Genomic DNA, 18,098 nt, shown 5'->3' with positions numbered 1-18,098 from the left:
CAGAGGGGCCAGGAGCTGGAGCTCGCTCGCTCGCGAGCCTAGGCCGCCCGGCCAGCCACAACCGCTCCGCCCGCTGCCCGCTCCCGCGCGGGGCTCTCAGCACCTAGACCTCTTGGACCGGGACTACAACTCCCGTCGGGCCCCACGGCCGGACCAATGGCGGGCGCCGGAGCATGCGGGGCGAGGCGCCTGCGCGGCGGTTTGAGTAAGCAGCCGCGCGATTGGCTGCGGGGTCGGGCGGCCGCGCGGGGCCTGTGGGAAGCGGAGTGACGGAGCGAGCGGCTGTTGGAGGAAGGAGGTGGGGGCCGGGAGCGCAAATGGCGTTGAGATGGTTCAGGGCCCTGTTCAAACTCTAGCGCTGACCATTCACCGACGGAAGCGGCGGCGCAGGAGGCGACGGCGGCCCATCGGGGGCACGTAGCAGGCTCCGGTACCAGCTCCAGCGGCGGCGGCAGCCAGGGAGGCCTAGGCCCGGGTCCGGCCGGCGGCGCGCGAGGCGGGGAGGGAAGTTGCGGTGCCGCCGCTCCTCCCCCCCCTCCACCGGGTTTCCTATTTACAGAGAGCGGAGTCGCGGGTTCTGACGGTGGCGGAGCCCCTTGCCTCTCTTCGCTCACCAGCCGGCCCCGTTCTCCCGCGCGGGGCTCCGGCGCCCGCCCGTGGGCCGTTGGGAGCGGGAGAAGCGGAGGCGGCCCGAGGCTAAAGCACCCGCCAGGCGCCGAGGGTAAGTGAGGTCTTGGGCGGCTGCCTAGGCCCGGAGCTTGCCGAGGGTGGAGGAGGCAGGGGTCCGGGAGGGGGTGATGGAAGTCCTTCTATCTCACCCACCCGGTCTCTGAGGAAGTCGGGCAGCGGAACGGTCTGAAGAACTCTTTTTTCCTCTTTTCCCCTTTATTCTGAGTTTTTTCTGGGCGACGGCTGATTTACTTCCCTCCCCAGACGCGGTCAAGTGTGTTGGTTTCAGGCCGAAATCTTTTGCTCTCTTTCCTCCGCCTCTGGCCGCCACTGAGGCCTTCCATTACCCTGGGGATTCGGTGGCAGAGGCTTCCGGGGCGTCGGAAGCAACATCCCTTTCCTGGGAGGTGGGGGTGGGGAGGAGAAAAGTTGCGTGAGCGGCCCTGGGGAGGGGGCCGCTTCTCCCCGCCACCTCCTAGCGCACCGCCGCCCCCAGGTGAGGATTTCTGGGTGGTGAGGTTTGGCCTTTCCGGCTTTCATTCCTTCAGGGAAGCCCCTAAGTCCGTGGAGATCTGAAAGACGCTGGATTTGGTTGGGGGTTAAGTGTGAGGACTTCTTTATTCCAGCGCACTTGCCCGAAAATTCGACAAGCTTTGGGCTGAGGCAAAGGCCCAACGACCAAGAAGACTTAGTTGTGAATCATTCTTTCCTTTTTGGTAAGGTAATCTTTGGAGTTTGAAGCCTGAGCAAGATAGCCTGTGTTCTTAACTTAAATATACTTGAAATATGTCAATATTTCAAGTCAAATACGTCTATACACTTATTTTTGAATTTCTACATACTTTACACTCTAGTCTTACTTAGGTAATACCATTACAATTGTCTGTCTAGTGACTTTAAAAAAAAAAAAGGCATGGAAAGCTATAAAGACCAGCAAAGGGGATATTATATAATGAACTCCCATGTAATTCATCTTTCAGACTCAACAGTTATTAAATCTTAACCAAATTTTTCTCATGTCTGCACTTTCCATTTCACACACCTTAAAGTTGGAGAATCACTGACATTATTGCATCAGTATTTCAATATATATTTGTCGAAGGCATAGGTTCTTTAAAAAAAAAAAGCATAATTTATCAGTTAAAATAATTAACTTCTTGCTATCAGGTATTCATCGGCAGACATTCAGCTTGTCACAGTGAGTGCTTTATGGTTCTAGGATCATTTTTACCTTGAGTTTTTTTGGTGTGGACCTAAAGTAGTCCAAGTCTAGGTTTTTGGTTTGGCCTTTAGTCAGCATTTTTAGGTAATTACCATGTTAGTGTATCCAAAACATTTTAGCTTTGTTGGTGTATGTGTAAATGTAGGTCTGTAGATTAGGGCTGTACATTCAAGGTGGAATGAAAATAAATGACTTATTTTGTGTTTCTTGTAGCTGCCAAATACACTTAGTTTTTTTAGGTTATGCTTAACAAGAAAGGATTCTTCAGTGTAAATCTACAGTAAGAGGGGAAATAGATATCCTTCAGGAAAAAGTTTTTTTGACATCTTAGAAGGTCTCCAGACAAATTAGAAACAGTTTTCTCTTAAAGTAGATGGGCATAATGACTAAATTAAGTGTTATTTTGTTCAATTAGAATTGGCTTCTAACCAAAATACGGGAGGGCAAATTCCTCTGCTGAATATGTAGGGATTCCCTATAAACTGGGAGGATTAAGTTAATAAAGGGAAACATATAAACTAATAGATAAAAACATTCAAAAATATAGGTCAGAATATCATTCTGATTGTTGCAAATTTCAAGAGTATGAAGTTTTTTTTTTTAAGCCCTTAGGCAATTGTTCACTTTTTTTCCTGGTTGTATTTAATTTATTGATATTTAAACTTTAGAAGGTCAAAGTGTGAGTAATGGATAAGGACTGATAATGTTTAAAAAGTACCTTAACTTGTTTGACTCTCTATTTACTGTCCTGAAATACTTTTTTGCCCTAGTACTTAGCATGTAGATAAATCATTTTATCCTGTCTTAAATCAGAGAGGAAAGTAAAGACTTTTTTTTTTTCTTTTAATAATCCCTGGTCCAGTCAGTGTAATATGCTGGAGTTCAGTAGCTTCAGAAAATGTAGTTCAGCAAATGAGCACAGTACTTTGAGGACAAGGGAGGGAGAATGAGCATGGTTTCTTGCACTAAGGGAAATGACCGAGTATGGAATATTTTTCAAGTCATAGTTTATATTATGTTAGACCAAAACTCAGGATCTTTGAGGTTGGATTAAAAGTAGCAGGTTCATTATGTTAGAAAATAGCACCAGTTTTCTGACTTTTCACCCCTCATATGAGTAAGTGCTCTGAAATTTCAAAGAACTATATTTAGTTATTTGACATCTCTAAGATTCTGAAAAAAATTAACATTTTGTGCTTAATATTTTATATTAAGGGTAATTAGCCTATTCAGATTATTTTTTATGGTAAAATTGATAGAATAGTAAGTAGATTCATTTGAAACTTTTTTTTAAAAAAGCGATGTTCCGTTATAAGTTGGTTAGTTGTTAGACTTTCTTGTTCTGAAAATAGCCTGTGAATATGTACTTGTGAAAAAGATTGATATACGTATATAGGATAAAAAATGAGCCTCTCTATACTCCCTCCCCTTATTTAACTTTTTAAAGATTTGTATCTTGAATGTGGAAAAGCTGTATGGGGAGAATCCCTATTTTCTTATTTTTGTATTCAGTATTAACATTTGTTAAATATTTGATGATTATATATTTTCTTTTTTTCCCCACAGAGAATATGAAACAGGTGTCAAAATGACATCCAGATTTGGGAAAACATACAGTAGGAAAGGAGGAAATGGAAGTTCAAAGTTTGATGAAGTCTTTTCCAACAAACGGACCACCCTTAGCACAAAGTGGGGAGAAACCACATTTATGGCCAAATTAGGACAGAAGAGGCCCAATTTCAAACCAGATATCCAAGAAGTTCCGAAGAAACCTAAGATAGAAGAAGAAAATACTGGAGATCCTTTTGGATTTGATAGTGATGATGAATCTCTACCAGTTTCTTCAAAGAATTTAGCTAAAGGTTCCTCTTATACAGAATCTAGTGAAGCTGCTCAGTTGGAAGACGTCACTTCTGTACTTGAAGCTAATAGCAAAATTAGTCATGTGATGGGTGAAGACAGTGTTGTATCTGATAAATGCTTACGTTTGGAGGATACTTTGCTTGGGAAAGAGAAGAGCACAAATCGTGTCTTAGAAGATGACGCAAGCAGAAGTAGCTGTGCTAGGTTAATGACTTCAGGTAAGTTTTGGTTTTCTTCTTTTCTCTTCTTCATAATGATTTTCTTTATTCTGAGCCAGGAGAGTTTTGTGTAATTTAGTCAAATGATTTTGACTTAGATTTGGAAATATTACACCTCTAAAATTTTCTTTCTGCATTTATAATTAATGGGGACCAAAGATAATTTTGTAGAAGAGATTTAAGAAATTAAAGAAACCAATTAGTTGAAATTTTACTTGGGAGTTTCCAGACTGTACATTTTGAGAATGATCTTTGATTTGTCCTTACTCCAGTTCTTGTTAAGAAACATCTCTTTTTGTTGTGTTAGGATTGCACAAAATCTCACTTCTATTACTGTGGAGGATTTGGATGGTTACTGATAATGAAAATGAGATAGGCATTTACAATAAGGTTTAAGTTTAGGGGTGTTAGACTTTCTTCCAAAACTAGAAAGATTAAAGAAGTATTAAGTGGAAATGTAGAATTGAACTTGACTGCAATTTGAAGTTAGTTGGGGGTTTGGTGCCAGTAGTAATTTGTATTAATAGATTTTCATCTACAAAACCAGTTGTAGTTTTAAAATGTTAGCCTGTAAATCTGGCCATCTAGTGTTTATTCCTAAAACAATATATTTTACTTGTTTTTGTACTGGATTTGAGACTTAAGAGTAATAAATGATAAAAAAGTGCAATTAAAAGACTGTAGAGCTTAGATTGGAGATGGCAAGGGAGATAGCTTGTGGACTTTATCAGTATAGGGCTGAGCAATAAGGCTCACACTTTGGTCTAAAGCAAACCTTAGTTCTTGACTTCTTGGAAAAATTTAGTGATAATAAAAGGTTACATAGTGTTCATATTTTAAAAAGATGTAAAGACAAAACTGCCTAGTTTTCTTGAGAGGAATTTGTCCTTTGGGGTCTTTCTATAAGGCACTGTCTTTCTATAAGGCACCTCAAATACTTTGCCTAGCATAGTTCCACAAAAAAATGCTGAACATTTTTCATTCTTTTTCACCCTTGGATGAGAGGATGAGCCAGCTGTTACTGTCATTCCCTTGATCTCCTGGTTAATTCTTATTTGGCTCTTCTTTTCCTTTGCCCACATTTCTCCTGAGCTATTGTTCATAACTTAAAGTTAAGTTCAATTTTTATTAAAAATGAGCAGAAAAGCAGTTTCCCAGATCAGCTCTTAAAATGTTTTCTAATCATAGAACCACTGAGCCAAAATTAACTTGAATTCAGCTCTCTTAGCTTCATAGATGAAATTCAAAGAGGTTAAGTAACAGTTCACTTTGGGTAGTGGCAAAATTGGAATGAGATTCATTTATTGATTTTTCCAAACTTTGACCACCTACTCTGTGTTCTCCATTGTGTTAGGCTCTGGAAATGCTATTCCATGTCAGTTATCTAGTGTTTCAGTCCTCAGTATGAGGCAGATAGGCTGGAGAGAGAAAGATGAGGATGGAAAAGTGGTGAGGTGGGTTAAGGTACACGGACACAAATTTCTCAAGCACCATGTTTGAAAAAAAGAAGGGCATCACTGGCAGGCAGAGGGTATCAATAGGATAAATGTTTAGGTATGGGGGAACTGGAACTTGGAAGTGAAATATTCAGAGGCAGCAATTGCTTATGTAGTCTTGCTATTGTTAAACCTACACATGTCCAGACTGCCATTTGAAGTTGTTCAGTGAGAACTGGAAACAACTTTTGTTGTGAAAATGAGGTTTTAGCTTGCCAGTCTAATGTAGCTAAATTGTAGTTTTGGTGCTGATCCTTTGGACTGACTGGGAATCCAAACTCCATTATAACGTGTTTGTGAGGGGAAAGTGTATACTAAAGTACAGAAAGTAGATGTTCAAGAACATCTTGCTCTTCTTTCTTCACTAGGCAGCCTTAGTCGGAAGGGAATGGTGTAGCAATGTGAATATTTACTTTCTCCTCTCCGGTGACCATCCAGAGCCACAGCACCCCTGGTAGCTTGCTGTAGGATAAGAAGGGAACTTTGAGGGAGTAAATTCTGATGGTCGTACCCTATCCCTAACTTGTAAAAGATAAACTTTTTATAAGTTTATGTTAATAAGTTCAGGGAATACTTCGGAACTTTATGACCTTTCTTTTTTGCCTTTAAAATTTGGGCATCTCTCTGTGCCTAGATTTTTTTTTTTTTTGCATTAGGTCTGTCAATTTGTCATTGCTTTTACTAGTATTCAGAAAGCCTTCCGATTTTAGTTGGAAGTTTAGAGATTCAGACCTAAGGTTTGGATAAAAGGGATCTGTATAAATCTAAAGTAGTTCCAAAACTTTTTTTTGAATTAGAGGTCTTTTGAGAATGATGAAATTTTGGACTTGAGATTAAAGTGTACCCATTTAGGTCTCAGAAATTCTTTGTAGGTCATTTACAGGCATTTTATTTCTGTTAGAAATGTTATGATCATTCTGTTCGAAGTGCACAAGTTAGGTTCTTTAGTATCCTTCCAGTGGGATGTTCTTGCTCATTCATACCATTTTTTGATGCAGAATTATATCACATCAGTGAAAAGGACTTATCCAAGCTCAAGCTTATATCATTTTTCCTGGCCTTAAGTTTTAAAGTGGATCTCTTTGGAGGGTAGTATATGGTTAACTTTTAGGTATTACTAAAATTCTTTGTTTTAAATGTTTTATACCAGATAGTGCTTTTTAAGATTGTGGCTTATTTAAAGAGGAAATCCAGAGTGAGGTCATGATAGAATATAGTGGTTGCTGTTTTCCAAATGCTTGATGGGCAAGGGAACCCATCAGGAATACTACCCACGCAAGAGTACAAACTAAACGAGAACTGCAGGGAAGGATTGAGTTGCTAAAACATCCTAATCTTAATTAAAAAAAACCACACACTTTTAGTGTGGAACTTTTAGACACACAAAAATAGAACATTGAAAGAACCTCATGTGCCTGTTTTCTAGCTTCAGCAGTTGTCAATATATGGCAAATCTTGTTCCATCTATTGTATACACTGTTGTGTCTCCTGGATTATTTTAAAGCAGATTTAGGATATCTTACTTTATCTGTAGACACTTTAATTGCAGTTTTCATTAAAACCAGTGAAATCTCAAACAAGTGTGAAACTTAAAAATGACTTAACAGGACCTAAAAACTTGGCCTTTTGAGAGATCTTGGCGTATTCTTATAAAGTTTGGCATCCAGAGCTCTGTGCATTAGGGGTAGAAGAAAGCTTCTCTTGCCTTTTATATACAGCTACTCCTGTTTTCCATCTTTGTGCGTTCTGCTACAGGTTTTTAATCTGGGTTCTAGAATAAAGTGTGCAAAGACTTGTATTTCTACTTGGCACACTTTTCTTGCTAGCCAGCTGGGATTCAGTCTACATATCCTGCCAAATATTGAGATAACTATGGCATAGGCTCTTAATTTGCATGCCTGACTTTGTAGCCAATTTTTTTTTCCATTTGCTTAAAACTGTACTGAGTATTTGTATAAGTTAGAAGGCTGTTACTGTCAGGAAATTAGGAACTTTGATTTAGAACTGAAGATCATTTTTAGAAAGGGAAATGAATTGTTCTATTCCTGAAAGCTTAAAGTAGGCCAGGGACTTGTGACCTGAGAGGAGATTGTCATCTACTCATTGGATAAAGTACAGGTGATTAATGAGGATTAAGGAATTCTGCAAGTATAGCCTTGGTAAGAGTTACCTGCCTTCATTTAGATCTTGAATGTGTATGTAGAATATACTTGTCATTCCTAAAATCAGCTTCTCATAAGGGAAGAGGCTAAGATGCCCGTTGTTACTTTGTGCTAAGCCCTTTATATCAGTTGATCTTTAATCGCAACTATTTAAGGCAGGCTTTATTCCCGTTTTAGAGGAGGTAGAGCATATTTCAAAGAAGCTGAATAACTTGAAGATCTGAGAAACACTTAAAGTGTTCTTTTCATACAGTGCTGCTGTATTCTGATGTGAATGAACTTAATTTGATCATATTTAAAGCTTTATATTTAAAATAACAGGCTGTCACTGTACGAGTTTTCTCTTGAAGTTGGAAATAACTTGGACAAATAACAAATTATGTGTTACCTCTTGCCTCTGTTTAAATGATTTTCTTTTTAGTAAGAATCGCGGCCAAACCATTTATAAATACTGAAGAAAGCTGACCTTAATTTTTGCTGATAGGTACCCTCTGTTTGCTAATTTTTAAAAATTCTGTATGGAAATTTAACAATATGCAAGTTCTCAAAGAAACACTGTAATTTCAAGTAAATAGATTTGTTTAAAGTAGAACTTTAGTTTCTTGTAAAAGATTTTCTTAGTGAAAGGAGTTTCAGTCTCAGGGTTTGAGTAATAGCACAAGTGCAGATAATCACTAATATAGCTTGAATAGAAGTGAGTACACAGTGAGCACACAGTGAGCAGTGTGTACACAGTGGGAAATGAGCTTGGCAGGTGTACACAACTTGTTAAAGATGTTTGAAGGAGAGAAGAAAAGGGGCAGCTAGAGATATATGAGGGGTTCTGGAAAGTTTGACTGCCTGAGTCTTGAAGCATAGGATCCAAAGCCCAGAGGGGGAGAGTGATCTTGGGAGAAGGGATGCTGCATTTCTTGGCTGGGAGGAAAGGGGGGTGAAAATGTGAGTTTAATGGGAGGATGGAAGATAAGATTGTTTATGAACCAAAATTGCTCCCCCCCATCATTTCTTTTTATAAAGTGACAAAGGAGGTCATCTCTGAAAGGGAGAAAGAAAAAAGGATGTGTGTGGTGGCTGGAGGGGAGAGGCAAGTGTTCGAAAAGCTTTTGGAGAAGGTGGAAAAGGAAGGAGCTGTTTAGAGAGGGTAGAATTTCTGGACATTATTGATGCCTTAGTTGAAGTTTGTTATCACCGAAAACTTAAGTGTGTTTTCCCCTCTCCTTTAGTAGGCCCTATTAGCCAGAATCTGTACAAAATATAGAATATTGGCTAGAATAATGAGAATTATGCTGGATTGGCATTTTGTCTGACTAGATATGGAATGAACAGATAGAGAAGAAAGAGAATATAGGTTATTGACCAAAGAGTGATTGAAATGATTAACTGTGCACTTTAAACTTTACTAACTGGACAGGGGTGGGTGGATAGGAGAAAGAGAAGAGAGTCAGTATACTGAGAGTCTTAAAAGTTGAGACTAGGATTCCTGAGACAAGCACGTTGGGTAGTTGGTAGTAATTATGGATTGTTTTACTCTGATATTTAAGAGTTGAAGCATTTTAGAATATGACAAGTTCCTGGATGAAATTGTGAACTGGTGACTAAGATCGAATGTAGAAGACTTGATGGGAGAATAAGGAGCTGGGAGTTCAAGGAGTTAGAATTTGGTGGGATTCAGGGTGATAGCAGAAGTGGCATGGAAGGGTAGATTATAGATCTTGTTTAAAACCCTTAAATAAATGAAGAATAAGAGGTTGTTAGATGACAGGTAAGAGGAATATTATAGGGTGTCTAGATAGGTGGCAGATGCCTCAAAGGAATGGACTTTTTATAAGAGAGGGGATAGTAGTAGTTTCATAAAAGGCTCTGGAGAGCCAATATATGCGTAACTGCAAACCATCCTTCTCTGAGATACTGGAAGGGGCTGCAAGAGAAGTGGCATTCTTAGTCAGGTTTCAGTTAGGGTTTCCCTGGTGGCTCAGATGGTACAGCGTCTGCTTGCAATGCCGGAGACCTGGGTTCGATCCCTGGGTTGGGAAGATCCCCTGGAGAAGGAAATGGCAACGCACTCCAGTACTCTGCCTGGAAAATTCCATGGACAGAGGAGCTAGGTAGGCTACAGTCCATGGGGTTGCAAAGAGTCAGACACAACTGACCGACTTCACTTCACTTGTTTCAGTTAGGGCAGGGAAGTGGTAGAGGGCATGAGCCCCAGGTGTATGTGAATGTGCTGATCACTGAGGCTTGGATACTCTGGACTTAAAAGCTGTGGGGTGGTCAGGAGGCAGTGGGTTGTTGAATAGAAGATGGGAAAGAAGTATAGGTACATTTTGAGTGTTATAGTACAGGAGGAGGTAGATGGCAAGTTTGCATTTTGATTTATCAGTCAAGGTCCCAACTGGAAACATGGCATGCCCCCGTTAGGCTCTTAACAGATTTATTTTTATAATGGCTAATTAGAAAGGGGAGTAAGGAGTGTTAGGGAAAGCCTAGCCTGGGTTAGCTGCACTGAAGCTCTTCTGTGCTGGGTCATTCTTCCCAACTCCAACCCTGGCATCTACTGATCAGTCTTCTGCCCCTGTAGCTTTGTTGTTTTTTCCAGTATTTCCTATACAAAGGGTCATTCAGTACGTAGCAATTTCAGCCTGGCTTTTCATTTAGCATAATACTTTTAAAGAGTATTCCATATTGTATGAATCAGTATTTTTATCGTTGAGTAGTATTCCATTGTATGTGCCATAATCTATTCACTATTTGAAAGACATTTGAGTTTTCAGATTTTGGCGATTATGAATGAAGTTTCTTCCAGTTCCATCTAGGTGTGGGTTGCTGATCATGAAAATATTGATCCTATGTACAATGGAAAAAAGACAACCTCTTTAACAAGTGGTGCTGGGAAAACTGGTCAACCACTTGTAAAAGAATGAAACTAGAACACTTCTTAACACCATACACAAAAATAAACTCAAAATGGATTAAAGATCTAAATGTAAGACCAGAAACTATAAAACTCCTAGAGGAGAACATAGGCAAAACACTCTCCGACATAAATCACAGCAAGATCTTCTATGACCCACCTCCCAGAATATTGGAAATAAAAGCAAAAATAAACAAATGGGATCTAATGAAACTTAAAAGCTTTTGCACAACAAAGGAAACGATAAGCAAGGTGAAAAGACAGCCCTCAGATTGGGAGAAAATAATAGCAAATGAGGAAACAGACAAAGGATTAATCTCAAAAATATACAAGCAACTCCTGGAGCTCAATTCCAGAAAAATAAACGACCCAATCAAAAAATGGGCCAAAGAACTAAACAGACATTTCTCCAAAGAAGACATACAGATGGCTAACAAACACATGAAAAGATGCTCAACATCACTCATTATCAGAGAAATGCAAATCAAAACCACAATGAGGTACCATTACACGCCAGTAAGGTTGGCTGCTATCCAAAAGTCTACAAGCAATAAATGCTGGAGAGGGTGTGGAGAAAAGGGAACCCTCTTACACTGTTGGTGGGAATGCAAACTAGTACAGCCACTATGGAAAACAGTGTGGAGATTTCTTAAAAAACTGGAAATAGAACTGCCATATGACCCAGCAATACCACTTCTGGGCATACACACTGAGGAAACCAGATCTGAAAGAGACACGTGCACCCCAATGTTCATCGCAGCACTGTTTATAATAGCCAGGACATGGAAGCAACCTAGATGCCCATCAGCAGATGAATGGATAAGGAAGCTGTGGTACATATACACCATGGAATATTACTCAGCCGTTAAAAAGAATTCATTTGAATCAGTTCTAATGAGATGGATGAAACTGGAGCCCATTATACAGAGTGAAGTAAGCCAGAAAGATAAAGAACATTACAGCATACTAACACATATATGTGGAATTTAGATAGATGGTAGCGATAACCCTATATGCAAAACAGAAAAAGAGACACAGAAGTACAGAACAGACTTTTGAATTCTGGGGGAGAACGTGAGGGTGGGATGTTTTGAAAGAACAGCATGTATATTATCTATGGTGAAACAGACCACCAGCCCAGGTGGGGTGCATGAGTTAAGTGCTCGGGCCTGGTGCACTGGGAGGACCCTGAGGAGTCGGGTGGAGAGGGAGGTGGGAGGGGGGATCGGGATGGGGAATACGTGTAACTCTATGGCTGATTCATGTCAATGTATGACAAAACCCACTGAAATGTTGTGAAGTGATTGGCCTCCAACTAATAAAATAATATTAAAAAAAAAAAAAAGAAAATATTGATCCTAAATTTAAATGGTTGCAAAGGATATAAAATTTCTGCAAAATAATAAAATAATTTCCTATAAATATTGGGATTTTATTATATTTATTTATATATTTTGATTTTTAAAAATATTTATTTTCATTTGTTTTTTGGTTGCACCTGTGGCATGCAGGATCTTAGTTCCCCAGCCACGGATCCAACCTGTGACCCCTGCATTGGAAGCATGGAGTCACATTAAAAAAATGAGATAAAAAAAAAAATGAGAGGAAGTTTTTCTTTAACAACCAGAAGATTTACAGCACCTCTTTTCTTTTTTGAAATTGTATTTTTTCTTGTTTTGCCACGTGGCATGTGGGATCCTAGTTCCCTGACCAGGGATCAAACCTGACCTCTGTGCCTTGGAAGTGTAGCATCTTAACTGCTGGACTGCCAGGGAAATCCCTTGAAATTGTATTTCTGTGCCACTTCCCCTTTAGGATTTTACCCTAATGAACATGTCTGTTAATGGTCATCTCTTCATAATTTTGTAGTACAAAATACATACTTTTTTTGTGTATAAGTTTGTGTGCTCAGTCACTTCATTTGCATCTCACTCTTTGTGACCCTGTGGGCCGTAGCCAACCAGGTTCTTTTTTTTTTTTTTTTTTAATTTTTTTTTTTATTTTTCAGTGGGTTTTGTCATACATTGATATGAATCAGCCATAGAGTTACACGAATTCCCCATCCCGGTCTCCCATCCCGCCTCCCTCTCCACCCGATTCCTCTGGGTCTTCCCAGCCCAACAGGCCCGAGCACTTGACTCATGCCTCCCACCTGGGCTGGTGGTCTGTTTCACCACAGATAATATACATGCTGTTCTTTCAAAACATCCCACCCTCCCCTTCTCCCACAGAGTTCAAAAGTCTGTTCTGTACTTCTGCGTCTCTTCTTCTGCCCTGCATATAGGGCCATCGTTACCATCTTTCTAAATTCCGTATATATGTGTTAGTATACTGTAATGTTCTTTATCTTTCTGGCTCACCTCACTCTGAATAATGGGCTCCAGTTTCATCCATCTCATTAGAATTGATTCAAATGAATTCTTTTTAACGGCTGAGTAATATTCCATGGTGTATATGTACCACAGCTTCCTTATCCATTCATCTGCTGATGGGCATCTAGATTGCTTCCATGTCCTCCAACCAGGTTCTTTTGTCCGTGGGGTTCTCCAGGCAAGAATACTGAAGTAGGTTGCTGTGCCCCATCCCTAGGTGAAGGAGATCTTCACCTAGGGATGGAACTGCATCTCTTATGTCTCCTGCATTGGCAAGTGACTTCTTTTTCACTAGCGCCACTTGGGAAGGCCCATATATAAGTTTAAATGTAAACTTTTAAGAATTTTCTGTGATTCTAATGTTCAGAGTATTTGAAAGTTCTTCTAGATTGTTATCACCACAATTCTTAGTGTATAATTGATCAAATTAGTGTTAAATTGATTAATAGCATGACAGTGAAGTCGCTCAGTCGTGTCCAACTCTTTGCAACCCCATGGACTGTAGCCCACCAGGCTCCTCCATCCATGGGATTCTCCAGGCAAGAGTACTGGAGTGGGTTGCTGTTTCCTTCTCCAGATCTTCCTGACCTAGGGATCGAACCCATGTCTCCCACATTGTAGGCAGACACTTTACCATCTGAGACACCAGGGAAGTCTAATTATTAGTGTATAATTAGTCAACTGCATTTTAAAGGCAAAGTTTATTGGAAATGTACCTCTTAATGTTATGGGTATAGCTGTTTTCAGTTATTTCATGTATATATGGATAAATATTATTGCTGGAATTAAGAAAAAGCTCTGACATCAGTCTGTTCCTATTTTTTAATACATGTAAATATGGACATACTACATTGATAATAAATAAGAGTGGAAAGATTTTTGCTATAGTAGTTTCTATTTGGAAAGCAATAAATAATCAGAACCACCTGACATGCAGTGGATTTGTTTCCAGGACATTAGTGTAACTCAGGTATTAAGCATGGATGCCAATAATGTATCATATTATTTCTTTACTGTCATGCCAGAGTAGGAGCAATATTCATAGTAAGATTAGGGAGAAGTGAGTGATATGCCATTATTTGTAATGTGGGAGAATAATTATTAATCCCAGGTGGGTTGGTACATCAGTTTTTAGACCACAGTGTATGGGAAAGGTGGGGATTTAGAAATGAATGTCCCTAAAACTTGGGCTTCCCTTGTGACTCAGTGGTAAAGAATCTGCCTGCCAACACGGGAGCCACTGGTTTGATTGATCCCTGGGTTGGGAAGATTCCCTGAAGGAGGATATGGCAACCCACTCCTGTATTCTTGCCTGGATCATCCCATGGACAGAGGAGCCTGGTGGGCTACAGTTCATGGGTTCTCAGAGTTGGACACAACTGAAGTGACTGAGCGCACATGTATATAAGGAAGATGGGGATTTAGAAATGAATGTCCCTGAAATTTAGTTGTGCCTTTGTATGTTTTGGAATGCCTTTCTATAACTCCAGGAGTCTGTGTATATAGTTGGAAGAGTTAGTTTTCTGTGTGGCTCATTGGTTGAGGATTGACTTGGGTATGTGGGTGTGTTCCCTGTTCTTCTGCAAGGGTGGGCAGAAATAGGCAGCTTGAGCAGGAGGCCATGGGAACAAACAAGTTTCTTGGCATGTGGGTGGGCAATGGCAGTGGGCCATATGGTTCTCCATAGGCAGCTGTTGATAGGGAATGAGAATTGAGTTGGACTGTTGTGTGTAGTGGGCCTAGCCGAATGGTTCTTTTGGAGTTGTTTTATCTCTAACATTACATATAGACTTTGTGTTTTATAGGTATGTTTTATAAATAATTAAAAAATTATAAAATATAATTGAAATTATCACTTGAAATACTTAGCATTTTTTTCAAGTACTTTTTACCTTCCAAATCTTTGAGTAAAACTGATCCACTGAGGAAGATGTGCCATATTTTTCTTAGGTGCCCCTTATAAATAGCCACACACCTTTGTTGACAGTGAAAAATCAGTTTCCATTCATAGAAGCATGCTGTTGACAGTTTCTTATGTATATTTTCATAATCTTTAATATGCACAGCATGTAAATCTATATATCCCTAAAATACAAGTGCATAAATGACAGTGTGGTATGTACATGTGTATACTGTGTATGTATGTGTGTACAGAAAAGTCATTAAGACATACACATCAGTATTTATAAAATCTACCTTGTTCTTCATGGTTTTCTATTATATGAATATACCATACTTAAGTCTCTTAGGAGACTTAGTAATAGTTTGGCTGTTTCTAGTCATTTGCTGTTAACAAAGAAGTGCTATGTGGAGCATCATTCTACTTTCATGTTTGAACATCATGTTCTTACATATAGTGGTAGAAGATGTTTCTAGAAGTGGAATTGAAAGAGCATAAATATTTAAATATTCAGCTGATATTGCAGTATTTCCCACTGACATTGGCTTTTTTCCCCTAGCATCATTCTGTTGAACTTTGGAGTTTGTCTAGCTGAAAGATAGAAAAAAATGTCTTCTTTATTTGGGGGTTTAATTTTTTCTACTTTAGAATATATGCAGTTTTTTTTTTTTAATGTAAATAAAATTATCTGCACATGGTACAAAATTATAGTGGTTAAAAGCTTTCTACCTCCTTTTTCCAGTTGTGCCAGTTGTTGTTGGAGTGATTGACCATTTATAATTACTTTTGTTACCCTTTCTGACATATGTTGTGTATCTACAAGAAGTTCAAGCAGTTACAAATTCGTGTGTATATTAGATCTACAAAATGATGACATACTGTTTTATACCTTGCTTTTATACTTAATATGTTTTGGGAATAAGTCTATATCAATATATGGAGGTTTTCTTTTCTGGCCTCCTTTTCTTTTTTATTTAAAAATACTGTTGCATTCGTGGTATGTCAATTCCCCCTATGTTTTTTTTTGTAACTTCTTAGCCAGTTCCTTGTAGATGTGAGACTTTGGGTTTCCAGTGTTTTTGTTGTCTTTAAAAAGTTGCTTTATTTTTTAGACAGTAAACAGCACTTAATAACTGTGTGGCTGTTAACTGTCTAGCAGCTGAAATCTACTGTCCCTCATGTGCAGAATGGGAGACAGGTTCACATTTCCTTATCTGAAACATTTGAGGCCAGATCTGTCTTGGAATTGGGGTTAGTTTGGAATTGTAAAGTATTTTTTTTTTAATATGAACCCCCGTCAGGTGCTCGGCAGCACTCTATTCAAAGACAAGTGTTTATTCAGAAAAAGAAAATACTATCAATAGCCTTACTTAGATGAGGTCAGGTTTTGCTTCAAAACACATTATCAGAAAACTTTTGTTTTCAGAGGTTTTTGGATGTTCCAACTGTGGATAAAGGCTTGTGAACTTGTAATAGTACCTACATTAGATGGTTGCTATGAGATCAAATGAATTAATAGATGGAAAGTATTTGGGACAGTACCAGGCACATACTGAGGGCTTAGTAAGTATAAATATAGTTCAGCTTTGTTTTACTTTCTTTTTCCAGCTTTATTGAGATATAATTAATATATAATGTTGTTTACTCTTGATTTTTAATTGTGAATGAAAATGAGTATCTTTTCATAAGCTATTAATTCATTCTATTTCTTTTTCTATTGATCTCTGTCTATACCTGCTTTTTCTGCTGGAACATTGACTGACTTACTGATGCACAAGAATTCTTATGACACCACTATTTTAAGGAAATAAGCCTTTTCTATTTCCTTAATGATTGATGATGATCATTTTCCATGCTTTTGGTATCAATATAGTTTCTTTGATGTACCGTCACATTTCTTTGCTCATTTTTAATTGAGTTGCTTATTTTCTCATTGAACTTTAAGAGTTCTTTATTTCCGATAACAAGTATTGTATCAGACATTTATTGCAGATAGATTTTCTGCGTGTGATTTGTTTTTGCTTTCTCTTAACAGTGTTTTTTGCAGGGCAGAAGTTAGTTGTTTTGATCAAGTCCCATTTTATCAAGTAATTCTTTTATGACAACAGAGTACACTCTCCTTCCTAGGCATCCCCTTCGTTGGACAACTCTAGTTAATCTTTAGTGCTGTTGCTTATCAGTCCTTATAGTTTCTGTGAATTGAATGATGTCTATAGATTTAATAAGTTTGTTCCTCTTTGCATGACAGTCATGCAGATATTAAGAGGCAGTTTCCCATGTAACAGTGACACACCTCTCCCCCTGCCCCCAGGTTAAACTTTTCTGGTTACCTCAACTGCATGTCATGGGTAATGGTCTCCAAAGCCACTTCTCTGTGATCTGTACAGTCTCCTTAGAAGTCAAAGGTTTTGTTTAAATATAGACATCTGCATATCATATGATACTCATTGCAGTCTGTCCAGCATTAAGATTTTTAGCTTCGTCTCATCTGGACTTCTATTAATATGGGTTAAGATGGTTTATCTAGTATTTACATTTTCAGCAGCCACCACTAGAGGTAGTGTAATACATTAGAATCTGGTATGGTTATTTTTGTAAGGTCAATTGGTCATTGCTTCAGGTGACAACCTTTGTTGTCATTGGCCTTTCTGGGCTGCCTTTTCTTCATCTGTATAATGCTGGATTTGGTGAACAGTGAAAGGAGATATCTTCACTTTCTTCTAATAAGGGTGAAGGTAGTATATATGCTGTTTGTATAGAGACTAGCATACAGTTAACACAGATGTGTGTGTGTATATCCAGCTTCAGTAACATAAGTTCATAGCTAGTCTCCATTTTTATCACCACCTACTCCCTTTCACCAGTGGATTATGTTGAAGCAAACTGACACTGAATTTCATACGTAAATATAATTCTTTAACAGCTCAGCACTCCAAAAAAGATAGCTGTAATATCATTGTTACAGTTTAAGGTAATTAATATGTGCCTTTGTTAATTTTTACTTTTAAGGCTTTTAAATAGACTGTAGACAGTGTAAAATTCAAGCGGTGTGGATCACTTCCCCCTTACCCTTCGTTCATCCTTTTTTCCTAAGATCAGCCTTATCTGTACATAATATAGATTTGCCTCATTATTTTTAACAGCTACACAGTATTCAGATATGTGGCCGTATGCCATCAGGAAACAACATTGTAGTGAGTTTCCTTGTTACTTATGTTATTCATACTCATGGAAAGTTACTTGTAGAGTAAATAAAACTGTGTGCTTCAGAGTCAGTTTATTTCT

General features: G+C 38.8%; 1 protein-coding gene across 2 annotated transcripts in view; it reads left to right on the top strand.

Annotated features, from left to right (window-relative positions):
- Positions 1-248: 248 nt before the first annotated feature.
- The window catches only part of WAPL (WAPL cohesin release factor), a 75,970-nt gene continuing 58,120 nt past the window's right edge, over positions 249-18,098 (top strand). Inside the window, exons 1-2 of one of the 2 annotated variants that reach the window (XM_065922738.1) lie at positions 249-721; positions 3,458-3,972. In XM_065922738.1, the coding sequence (XP_065778810.1) occupies positions 3,480-3,972 (493 nt within the window). In that variant the 5' untranslated portion in view covers positions 249-721; positions 3,458-3,479. The remainder of the gene's footprint in view (positions 722-3,457; positions 3,973-18,098) is intronic. The other variant, XM_065922737.1, reaches the window with a different exon arrangement.

This window comes from Muntiacus reevesi, chromosome 2, assembly GCF_963930625.1.
Source record: "Muntiacus reevesi chromosome 2, mMunRee1.1, whole genome shotgun sequence".
Classification (NCBI taxonomy): Eukaryota; Metazoa; Chordata; class Mammalia; order Artiodactyla; family Cervidae; genus Muntiacus; species Muntiacus reevesi.
The sequence above is the reverse complement of the archived record's forward strand: the minus strand, read 5'-3'. Positions and strand labels throughout refer to the sequence as shown.